At 44.9% G+C, this 12,764-nt stretch overlaps 1 protein-coding gene across 1 annotated transcript in view; it reads left to right on the forward strand.

The window, feature by feature from the left end:
• LOC110535601 (disks large-associated protein 1) overlaps positions 1 to 12,764 on the forward strand; it is a 239,260-nt gene that overhangs the window by 210,264 nt on the left and 16,232 nt on the right. The window contains exons 7-9 of the mRNA XM_036935331.2: positions 10,809 to 11,017; positions 11,204 to 11,365; positions 11,696 to 11,778. Coding sequence (XP_036791226.1) covers positions 10,809 to 11,017; positions 11,204 to 11,365; positions 11,696 to 11,778 — 454 coding nt within the window. The remainder of the gene's footprint in view (positions 1 to 10,808; positions 11,018 to 11,203; positions 11,366 to 11,695; positions 11,779 to 12,764) is intronic.

A 12,764-nucleotide genomic window follows, 5' to 3' on the forward strand; every position in this document is an offset into this window, starting at 1 on the left:
AGGAGAGAAGCCATCAAAACCCAGTCATCAAAGGCCCAGTGCAATCAAAAATGTGTTTTATAAATATTTCCACACTATGAGGTTGGAATAATGCTATGGAATTTAGAAAATTATGATAATGCCCTTTTAGTGTAACAGCTGTTTGAAAAGACCGCCTGAAATGCCAGCCTGTTGTGGTGGGGTGGAGTTTTAGCATGCCTTTTGACAACACCAGACAGGAAATTAGTTAATAGCCCAATAACAAAGAACAGCTAGTTTTCAGTTTTCTCAACTCAGACCATTCCCAGACAAAATTCTTGCCTGAGAAGCTGCTCTTTGCTAGAAATGTTTTATTGAAAACAATCACAGTAAGGTACTTCATTGTTACCCAGGAAATATTTGATATTGAGATAAAAATGGCTGCCTTGGACCTTTATTAATAAGCCACCATTCCTTTCCCTTGTGGAGATAATGTTCCACTGTCTTCACCCTCATTCTCTTCTCTAGTTTGCGTCACTAGCCAAGCCTCATACAGCACAGGGGGATGGTGGATTTGTTGCTTGAGGGAACTAAATCGCCCTCCTGCGTTTTTAAGACCCCACTGCTACCGCCTCAGCCCCCTCCTCCCTCCACCTCCTGTAAAGACTGGCGGGCTGTTTACGCTGGCCAGGAGGGGCGAGAAGGAGACCTGAATGGGGGAAGGAATGCAGGAGACAAATGAGCACTCTCAGCAGGAGAGCGGGAATATGAGTGAGCCATTGTGTCTTTCAGAGTCTGCTGCCTGGGATGTAAACACACATTAATAGGGAACAGGGGAACAGACACACACACACACACACACACACACACACACACTGCAAGGGAACGCATGTGTGCTGGTGGACTGACAAACAGCTCTGTCACAATCGGTAAGGCACTCTTGTCCTCCCACACACGTGCTCTTCGATGTAATTCTATTCTCACACACACACACACACACACACACACACACACACACACACACACACACACACACACACACACACACACACACACACACACACACACACACACACACACACACACACACACAAGGGGCTGCATGCCCTCTCGTCTTTCCTTTCCCAACAGGATGTGCAGGGTCATGGGTCAGAACTGGAGACCACAAAGAGGGTTCTGCGTCAGTGTGGCTGCCTGGATTCTTGTTCTAGCCCTCCCTCCTCCCTCTGTTCCTCCCTCCTCCCTCTCCGTGCCCGCCAAGCCTGGCCTGACGTTTGGTTTGAGGCCCAGATGGCTGTAGCATGCCCCTCTTTGCTTCTCAAATGGCACCCTATTTCCTATTGCATGTAATACTTTACCTATATAGGGAATAGGGTGCCATTTGGGATGCAGCCTCTGACTGAGGATTAGATCAGCAGTCTCCTTTTCCTCCATGTGTGAGTAGTCAGGACAAAGAACGTCAAGTAGGCAGAAAAGAATGTAAGCCTCTAAACCATGAAATAATACTCTCTACACACACTGACATTTCATGACATTCTTCATTTCCTACAAGAACAAACAACAGTTGAAGAATTTGGGAAAATTAGGATTTTTTTTGTTGTTGAATATTTTTATTAAATACGTTCGATTTCTTTGTTGCACTGTAAGTACATTAGACATTTTTGTTCGTCTTTTATTGTCTTCAGAGCCCAACTTCCATAAAAAAAAGTTTGCGTTTTGGAGTGAAGCTATGTTCATTTTGTGGGGAGAAAAAGGTTGCACCAGAAGTGTGAACGTTTGACCACATACCAGTGCATTTTTATGCTAATAGGTTTAGCTGTAGTGGGCAGTGATCCTTGATGTAATGACATGACATTGGTATTGTATGTCTCCGTGGTCTAGTACAGGCTGAATCTGTGTGTGTGTGTGTGTGTGTGTGTGTGTGTGTGTGTGTGTGTGTGTGTGTGTGTGTGTGTGTGTGTGTGTGTGTGTGTGTGTGTGTGTGTGTGTGTGTGTGTGTGTGTGCGTGCTTGCGTGTGTGTGTGTGTGTGCGCGCGTGCACGTGTTTGTGGTGGACATTTCACAGGGGAAAAAAGCCATTTTAAACTTAGGGTTTAGGTTTTAGTTTAGGGTCAGAATTAGGGTTAGGTTATGGGTTATGGGTTAGGTTTAGGATTTTGAATGAGGAATCAATTGTTTGGTCCCCACAAGGATAGTAAAACAAACATGTGTGTGTTTGTATGTGTGCGGCGGTGGTGTGTCCAAAGCCATGCTGGTGTGTGTATTTATAGTCAGCACATACACAGAGGTTTAAGTGGACTGAATTATCCACTTAGTACACTGTCTCCTAGCAGCAGTGGCCGCCTCAGCATCATGTCAAAGAGAAACACACTGAAAGACACATACAGTAGCTGTCCCAGATCTCATAATCATTAACTAGCTTACCCGCCAAAGTGTGTGCGTGTGTGTGTGTGTGTGTGTGTGTGACCGTGTTCTGATAAATGACTCATATCTTTGCACCTGTGGAGATACGAGAGTGTGTATCTAATCGGAGGAAATTAACATAGGTTATAGTATCGATAGCTCACATCATTTATTTAAAGGCCAGTATCAATGCTTCCCTGGGTTACAATAACCTACTATAGTTGATGTTGAATATTCCGTATTCACCCACTGACAACATGGATACGAGTTTACACTTTCGCCAGAGTGCTATAACTCGCTCCCACTGACATCCCAGACACATGCAGTGTGTCATTCAAGCCCATAGCCTACTCACTCAGCAAGACATGGTCTGCATCCCAAATGGCATCCTATTCCCTATACAGCGCACTACTTTTGACCAGAGCCCTAAATAGGGAATAGGGCGATATTTAGGACACAGTCCGTGAGACATGGGCCTGGGAGTGTGAAATGAGGGGAGTGGAATCATGCGTGAGATGTGTGGGCGTGTTAGCTTTAGCATTAGGAGGCTAGCGCTGGAGTTGCTGCCCCGCGTGGCAGCAGGAATGTTAATACAGGAACTGAACAAAACGGACTGACAAATGTATCTCATCTGAACCTCTCGCTCACTCTCTCTCTCTCGCTCTCTCTTCCTCCCTTCCTACCCATGAGGTTACTGTTGAGTCACTCCCTAAAGATATCCTGTTCTCTCTTTCTCCTACCTCAGGGCATGCCTTTCTTTTAGGGATGGGACAATGGAGTGATGTGTTGCTTCATGTGGTGAAGTACTTGTGAGGCTTAGGCCCTCATTGCGGAGCACTGGGGAACAATAAGGGCCGTCTAGCCCTCTAAGGCAGGTCTAATGAGAAACCGTTCACTTTTAAAACCCACACCTAAACTCTTTCATCCTAGGATTATCTCACTGCTCAGTTCTCTTCAGTTGTCGACCATGTTATTGAATTTGTACCTTTATTATCTGTACATGTTATATTTAAGCAATAAGGCACAAGGGGGTGTGGTATATGACCAATATACCACGGCTAAGAGCTGTTCTAAATCACGACGCGACGCGGAGTGCCTGGATTACAGCCCTTAGCCGTGGTATATTGGCCATATACCACACACTCCCGAGGTGCCTTACTGTTATTATGAACTGGTTACCACTGTAATTACAGCAGTAAAAATAAATGTTTTGTCATACCCGTGGTATACGGTCTGATATACCACGGCTGTCAGCCAATCAGCATTCAGGGCTCGAACCACCCAGTTTTTAATAGTGTACATGTAACACTAATATAGTATAATATAGTACATACAGTATTGCCTGTATTGTACACTTTGGTGTGTACAACATCTGACCTGACAGATGGTCATATTCTGTTGTTGATTACAGGACCACTTAACTGAAATAGTAGCTTTCAGACATTGGTAAATGAAAAGTATGTCGCTATGTACTGTCTCCTGTATCTTTTGTACTGTACACAATTCCCGCTCTAGTCTAATTTGTATTGCAGCATGCAGTATGTCTCTGTCTCAGTCTGTCACTGATTGATAGAGCAGATGACAGCTCTGGCTCATAATGCTGGAATGCAGGTAACTAGGGTTTCTATTTGAACTTGGTACATGCTGCATGGCGGGAAAGTGGGTTAAGTAGGTTGAAACCTCTCACCAAGCAACTTTCAGATACATGTACAGTTATCAGTTGTAAACACAGTCTATATCAGGTAGCATAGGGGACACAAGACAGACAAGCCTGTTGTTGTAATTTTTTCACAGTAGGGAATATGCTGTTATGCGGATATTGCTGTTTTGGCTACATGGCGCTACTAGACTAAATACAATATCTCTGACTTAGACTCATTGTGTAGATATTTGTTAGACTGCTTCACACACAGCATACTCACAGACACACAAAGAGCTGCTCTCAAAGTGCTGTTGTGAGTCACCTGAAGGAATCCCAGAAGCCTTCATGTCAGTCTGCACCACTCACCCTCAAAGGTCAAGGGTCGCGAGGAGATTTCTGCTCCCCAGATGCCTGACCTCCCAGCCCCCTCACAGACACAATGGCTCTGTGTAGAGGAGTGTGTGGAGTGGAGTGAGGTTTGAAGAGAAAGGTAACATGCTCCATCCACTATGAAAGCCTTCACTGTTCACACACAGTCACACAAAGTAACCTGAAACCCTGTTGCGTTTACGATTTACAGTTCTGGGGCCTCCTTTCTAAACTATGCGTACGAACAAAATATACCGCGAAAGTTGGCATTTATAAAAAAATCTAACTTGACGTGAGATTGTGCCTACCTCCCCACAAACTCTAGAGACCACGCGCGTGCACATCTGCTAGTGGTTGAAATATTGTTCTGCAAGCTGGCAAGGAAGAATTTTGTACAAATGATGAAAAGCTTGTTCTTAAAAAAGTAAAAACAGGAAAACATATTAACAAGACTGAAACCATTTGCCATTAGTGAGAAGAGCAAAAATATATGGGTTTTATTTTTAGAATCTAAAATAATTACATTCCTCACCCTTTTCTGGCCGTGTGATGGGTTCATAGTCCCTTAGGAGCCATACAACAATTGACCATGCGCATCTCTCATTTAATTGGACCTCGTAGCCTGCAAATAGATAGGCTAAATGTATTTCATGGTTTGCGATATCATAGGCAGTGCGGTTCGGTTTATAACTACCGCTATACAGTCAAATTTAACAGCGGATATTTTTACATGGAAGTGGGCCCATGTATCAGGTTGAAAGTGTCACGTTATTATTGTCATGCTCACAAGTACAGTGAAATGCTTTTCCTGCTTGCTCTTTCTCAACAATGCAGATTTGACTATCAGTAGTACCATCAAAAAAAAAAAAAAAAACATTTTTAAGTCCAATTAAAACATTGTTTGATTTCAAATGTTCTGCTGACAGGTCCACGGCAACTTGCTAATTGTTTTCTCGTTCAAAAACCGACAGTCCTTTTCCAGATACAGAATAAATTACTGCTAAAGATTAAAAACATTCTGCCAACACAGTAAGCTTATGTAAAATAAAATATATTTGACAGTATGGGGAGGCTACAGTATTGCTGTGCGATAAGAACAAGACATTGTTGCCTATTTAGTCTCAGAGCCTATGCCAAGGCTGGACATATAAACACAACACTCTATTGATAAACACAATATTGAACAGCAATTTGTCTTTTGCATGCCGTGGCCTAATGCTAATAGTTCCAAACAATACATAAATGGTGAATGGAGGTGTTTCCAGGTGGAGTTTACATTTGTACAGGACTGATTAATATCAGGAAACATGCACATGTATGGCATGCTCAAAGTTGATGCATCTCAATATTTTTTTGTATGTGTGCAGACTTTTCAGAAATGACACATGTAGACATTTTGGGTGAAATTTAAGCAATGGTTATAAATGAGGACCCTGATGTCTAGGTTCAATACCAGATAGACCCTACTTAATCACATACTCAAGTTAGGCTTTGGTAGAGCCTGTAATTGGCATATTGCAGTGCTTTAAAGTGCTGTTTATGAGACTAGTGTAATTTCGTATGTCTGACCTTTTCATTTTGTGCCTCTTTTTCATCACATTACAGTGTCCCAGATAGCATAGAGCAGAAACTGAAGAAAAGCTGTATTCGTTAGTATTGAGGCAGAAACAGTAGCTACGCCATGACTTAGCCTGCAGGCTCAATGCTAGCTAACACGCTCCCTGTTATAGTAACACAGTAGCAGTTCACTGTTTTTCTCTTTGTGAGTTTGCCTAGCATGTCTAACATGAGACTGTTTGTGCTCATTTTTTGGTGACTGTGCATGATCTCAGCTTTGAATTTGTCAACCTGCTAGCTAACTAGCATTTAGCTGTGTGCCTGTGCTGCAGCCAGAGTGTACATAGTGGAAGGTAAACAGCCACCAGCAGTCTGCTTGTCTCCATGGAGACACTATCACAAAGGACTCCAGCTGGTGGCGTGGTGTGTAAGCGCGAGCAAACAGCGCGCTGACTGCGACGCGAGGAGGGAGGGTGGGAGGAAGCTATGGAGGCCCACCCTTCACTCCTCTAGTCTCTTCCCCTCTGTCCTCACCCCCTCACCCCTCTCTTTTTCGGCTGTCTGGACCTCTTCTGTAGTCCCTCCCCCAAGCGCCATGCGGCTGTACTCAGCTGTCAGTGTTCCCCTGCCCGCCCTCCTGTCTTTGTGTTTGCATGGCGGTGGTGCTGGTGCTACGCCCTTGGCCCCCACGCGAGGGAGCTCAACACTGTTAGCCCAATAGCCCAGCGTTAGCATAGTCCCGCTTCAATGCAGCCTCAGACACTTGAAGGAGAGGTAGTTAGTTCTCTGCTTCTGTTACCGCTCATAGCAATCCACTGCAGGCGTTTGCAGGCGTTTGAAAACTCACAAGTTCCTAAGGACACATTGCACACAATACACACACTCAGAAATCGGTTATAGTCCTCTAATGGGAAAGGGTGATCAACGGAACCAGAGATACTCTTGTGTTTTTGTTTTTTTCTCAGGGCATGAAGAAGTGAATGGAGGCTTTTTTGTGAAGGGGTGTGTGTGGGGGTGGGGTGTCTGGTAGTATCTAGCTCTGGGGGGAGGGGATTCACCCCATGGAGAACAGCTATTCACACAAGCCTGTCGGCATGGGGTTTTGAAGCATTTGTCAAAGAGGGATTTGGGCAAGTGCCAAGAAGAGTTTTGTCATTCACAAACTCCTCTACAGTCTTATTTGGAATGACAATACACACAGCAGGTTTCAGCTCAAGAAAGAAGTGGGAATAAAACGGCAACCAAAGCACCACTTTAATTAAGAAAGTGTGTTATTGCAGGTCTATCTTACACAGCAGAAGAGCTTCATTTGATTCTGAATTACATGTAAATCTAAATCAAATTGAAATGAAATCCTAGTTTAAAAGCGTAAGACATTTAATTAGAGAGATAAAAAAAAGAAAGAAAGCAAGAAAGAAAGAAAAAAAGAAAGAAAGAAAGAAAGAAGGAAAGAAAGAAAGAAAGAAGGAAAGAAAGAAAGAAGGAAAAAGAAAGAAGGAAAGAAAGAAAGAAGGAAAGAAAGAAAGAAGGAAAGAAGGAAAGAAAGAAAGAAGGAAAGAAAGAAAGAAGGAAAGAAAGAAAGAAGGAAAGAAAGAAAGAAAGAAGGAAAGAAAGAAAGAAGGAAAGAAAGAAAAAAGGAAAGGGAAAGAAAGAAAGAAGAGAAGGAAAAAGTTTTCCACATCCATTCCCTTCTAATGGAGGTTTGGCAACCAATGTCTCATTCCTCCCTCGCTGTTCCTTCAGACAAACACTGCATCCTTGAGACAATCTGTCTGGTGAGTGTGTGTGTGTGTGTGCGCGCGCGTGTGCGAGCGTGCGGGAGGTCCAGGAGCTATCTTACTGTCATGGCTGGCTTAAACATCAAACTACTCAAACTCCTCCATCTCTCTGGAAACTTGGCAGTAGTCTTATCATGGTGTTTGTTCTGTAATCCCCCCTCCCCCCATATCACTGTAATGGCATTGTGTCATATGGACAGCCAAATTGGACTGGGACTCTTTGATGTGGAATATTTCTGAGGTTTTGTTGTGTTATGCAAGGGATCAAGTGGCGGGATGCTCAGATCTGGAAGAAGTTAACTGTGTTCATGAAGTTGCTAGGCACATATCAATTCACACATGCACACATGCACAGAAACACACACACACACACACACACACACTGCTGCGCAGGATACCGCTGACAACAGATTCAGATGGATGACAAGCATATCAGTCCCAGGCCAGGAAGTCTGCAGTGTGCTTTGATGTGGTCATGAGAGGTTTAACTTTTTGGCTGCACTGTGTCAACAGTCCTGGGTGTGCGTGTGTGCATGTGTGCATGCGTGTGTGTGTGTGTGTGTGTGTGTGTGCACGTGCGTGCGTGCATGTGGGTGTGTGTGGGCATGTTCCAGTTTCTTTAGTGTGTTTACCTAACCTGTCTCAACACACACAGCCCAGTCTTCTCCTCCTTTCTGTCTGACCACAGCAGAGCAGAGCAGTGAAAGATATGTGGGGGAAGGACTCATCTCCAGTTTCATATCCCTATTTGTGGAGAAACACGAAAACGCTCTGTTCTCCAAAGCTTTCTCCACTGTGTGTGTGTGTGTGTGTGTGTGTGTGTGTGTGTGTGTGTGTGTGTGTGTGTGTGTGTGAATCCCCTGAACTTGTTCGTATCTGAACTTGGTTCGTATCTGTGTCGGTTCGTATCTGTGTCCCAAATAGCACCCTATTCCCTATTTAGTGCACTACATTTGACCAGAGCCCCAATAGCTGGCCCTACGGGCCCTGGTCAAAAGTGGTGCACTGTAAAGGGAATAGGAGGCCATTTGTGACCCTGCCAGTGTGTGGGTGGGTGTGTGAGAGGGTGTGTTTGTGGTTCCGTACTCTGTAGATTGCCTAATGGTCTGTACTCAGTGACCTTTGGCGAGATCAGCAGTGTGTGTCAATCATAGTTCCCCATGCAGACATCTGCAAAGCATCAGAACATGGGGCCCATGTTTAGGTCATGTTTAGGATGCTTTCTCACAGGGTGGCCTGAAGTCACTTCACAATCTATTTTCTTCTATCATGATGATATTAAAGAAGTGATATATGGGTGCTTATAGTCAGCGGCATAGAACATTATAAGTGCGCTATAAGGCATGATAAAGGACGTTATAAAGCATTATACATGCTTCATAGAAATTGTTACCAAAAAACATATTATAACATAACGTACTTGTCTTTTTCTTGAAATGTTATTTTTCTTGAACAAGTAGCACACCGTTAGCTAACACCTGGTAATATAGTCCTCGGCAACTCTTCCTGTTAGTTACAATGATCTAATCTCAATACAATCTTTTCTATGTAAGCCTCCCTCTCCGAACTTGTCAAAACTTGACCATACAGATTCTGGGATGCCTTGGAGGATTCAGTCATTGAATCGTGGTCATGACACTATGCTTTAAGGCAGCCAGCTAGGCAGGCAGCTCTTTCACCTCCACTGTGGTAAGGCTTTGTAACTGTCAAGAGAGATGGGAGGGCCCATATAAGCTTCTGATCTAATGCTTTTCGACACGGCACTCACACACACACACACACACACACAACGACAACAACACACACACACACACACACACACACACACACACACACACACACACACACACACACACACACACACACACACACACACACACACACACACACACACACACACAACGACAACAACACTCACACACACACACACACACACACACACACACACAGACACACACACACACACACACACACACACACAACGACAACAACACACACACACACACACACACACACACACACACACACACACACAACGACAACAACACTCACACACACACACACACACACACACACACACACACACACACACACACACTATGCTCCGTACTGAGGGTATGAAAGAGAACGGGCCGTGGTATGCCGCTGCCACCGTCCCCTTTAGGATGTTTGTCTTTTTCAGGGATTAAAAGGGATTCAGGAAATTAACTCACTGTCCTAGTTTCTGGGACGGGAGTCAACGGGAGTCAGCCCGTGACCCAATTCTGATGGGGATGACACAGAGGCAAGAGGGAAATCAAAAGGCATAACGCCGTTACGTTCTGTTTTGTTGTGTTATGTTCTGTGTTTGGGGCTTCGGAAGGGTTGCTTTGGGTCTGATGGCGTGGAACCCTATCCCCATGTGATACTTTTGAACCAGGTGCACGATTTGGACCAGGGCCTGGTAGAAAGTATTGCATTTTATAGGGAACGGGGGTGCAATCTGGTGTGCTCTGTGTGGACTCCTTGCACACCAGAGCTTTCTTACCTGCCGACCTGTCTCTGTAATCGGAAATGGCATTCACTGACACAGAGAGAGAGAGAGAGAGAGAGAGAGTGGTGGAGACAGAATTGATGTGTGTGTGTTAGCGTGAGTGAATTGGTGGATCTTGTTTGTTTGAGCATTGATCTTTGCGTTAGGGCTTGTTTGCTGTGACATCCTACCTGATTACACAGTACACTACCCTTGTTCATCTACTCTCTCTCTTAACCACACACACACACACACACACACACACACACACACACACACACACTGCTAATCCACACTCCCATACAGTTGATTTGTTATGATTATGTAAAGGAGGCCTAGCAACAGAGGAGATCTGGACAGCAGCTTTCAGCCACGCTAGACTAGATTAGTAGGTCAAGTGAAGTGACCAACGGACAAATCCTTTTAGTAGGTTAGCTGAGCTTTGTTAAAGATGCTTCTAACCTAGATTAATTGAAACTCTCACAGCAAACCTAGCTAATCCTCCTGTGAACGACATTAATGCCGTTTTCTCCTTCATTTCGTGTCGTTTTTTCTAACCCGTTTTTCCACTTCCTGTCCCACTCTGCAGTGTCGTCATGCATTACCACGTACAAGAAGACGCCTCCGCCGGTGCCGCCGCGCACCACCCCACCCAAACCTGTCATCTCCATCACGGCCCAAAGCAGCACCGAGTCGGCCCAGGACGCATACATAGATGAGGGGTCAGGGCTCCGGACCCGGATCAGCACATCCCAGCCCCACCTGTCCAACTCCACCGAGAGCATCGACAGTATGAAGGTACATCATGTAATAACGTTTATCGTATATTATGAAAATATTAGGTACAACCTGTTTTGAATTTGTCAGTGTCATTTTGTGCTTATGATGTTAACAGTGTTTTTGTAAAAAAAAAATAAAAAAAAGATATTAACCCCCCAAAAATATATATGAATAATATTCTATTTTAATGTTATTATTATGAAGGCTCTGACTGCAGCTATCGAGGCAGCTAACGCCCAGGTCCACGGCCCGGCCAGCCAGCACGTCACCAACAGCACCATCACCGTCACCGCCACCGCCACCACCACTGCCTCCAGCGACAGCAAGAGGGACGCGCTCCGGAAGTGCCTCTCCATAGGGATACAGGTGCAGACACGCCGACGGTGTTGACAACACATTGACCACACATGTTGGAATGTGATCATACACAGATACATCACAGAGTGATGGAGTACACAATGTCATCCATAAACTGTAAGCCTTATCAGAGAAAGATCATGACTCTTTTGGTGTTCCCTGTCGACCTATCCCTGTGGTCTGCTCTTAATTGACTCATCTCGGGTTGACCAAGAATCTTGTGCCATTTGGTCAGATGCAACCATTTATGTTTGCGTAGTCTGTCCACGAGAGATTATTTAGTTGACGCGCCTGTGTAAATAACGTTTAAATAAACATCAAGTCTGTTTTCTGTTGCAGGTGGATGGACCAGAGGAGGTTAGGGCGACAGAGGAGCACTCCAAGTTCCAGTCAGTGGGTATCCAGGTGGAAGAGGAGAGATGGTGAGCAGAGAGAGAGAGAGATCAGGATGTGAACGATTTTCTGTCATTCATATTAGTGTTTTTCTTGTGTCATATTGTAGTCCGCTGGTGTCTCTGCTTGCTGACTGTCCACTCATTGTGCATTCAGTTGGCACCTCTTTTTCTAACACTCCCCTCTCTGGCCTGAGATCAGTATGTATACAAATGTGTGCCTTGGAGTTGGGCCCATTGACCGTAGGCTACCGGATCCCTCATCCCACCCCCTCCCCACATCACCCCACAACAGCTGTCCCCAGCTCTGAGGAGTTTTGACATTAGAGCCCCTCAACCAGGGGGCCCATGGATGCAGTGACAGCTGGGGGAGTAGAGGATGTGTTGCAGGGGATGAAGAAGGGGAAGGGGGAGAGGGAGAGGGAGAGTGGGCAGTTAGTTGACAGCCATCTGTTGCACCAGTCATTGTGATGTAGCCAGGCCACTTTGGGTGGAGAGGGAAGGGGGGCGGGGAGATTTCTGTCAATGTTCTGTTCTTTTCAGTACGTGGTCAACCCCCCCCCCTCCCCCAACTCTCTCCTTTGCCTGCCCGACACGTAACAGTTCCTATAGCTTCCCTACCTTCCCTATAGCTCCCCCTAAAGCCTTCCGCATGGTTCGGTTCGTCTGGTGACTAGCCAAACAATGCTAAGTGAACCGAACGAGTGTGCTCGGATGCTCCCTTAAAAGAACATCGCTTGGAAAACGAGAAAAAAAAGGCAATAGTACTGCTTGTCTATCTTGAGATGCCGTAGCCAGTATAGACTGGCTACAAAATATTCAGAATTCATCTAAGATATCTCAAGAAATCTGTCATTCATTTTGTCGTTTTTGTACAGTAGCACAATTTTACATCTAACTAAGATGAAAACGATTAGTCTCTCGTTGAATGAAGAAAACAAAACACTCAATTGAAGGATCCCTACTGTTGACCAATCACAGACGAAGAGGTGTAGACATCAGCCTGCCTAGAGAAA

The sequence above is a fragment of the Oncorhynchus mykiss genome, chromosome 11 (genome assembly GCF_057628025.1).
Source record: "Oncorhynchus mykiss isolate SJ-2025 chromosome 11, ASM5762802v1, whole genome shotgun sequence".
NCBI lineage: Eukaryota > Metazoa > Chordata > Actinopteri > Salmoniformes > Salmonidae > Oncorhynchus > Oncorhynchus mykiss.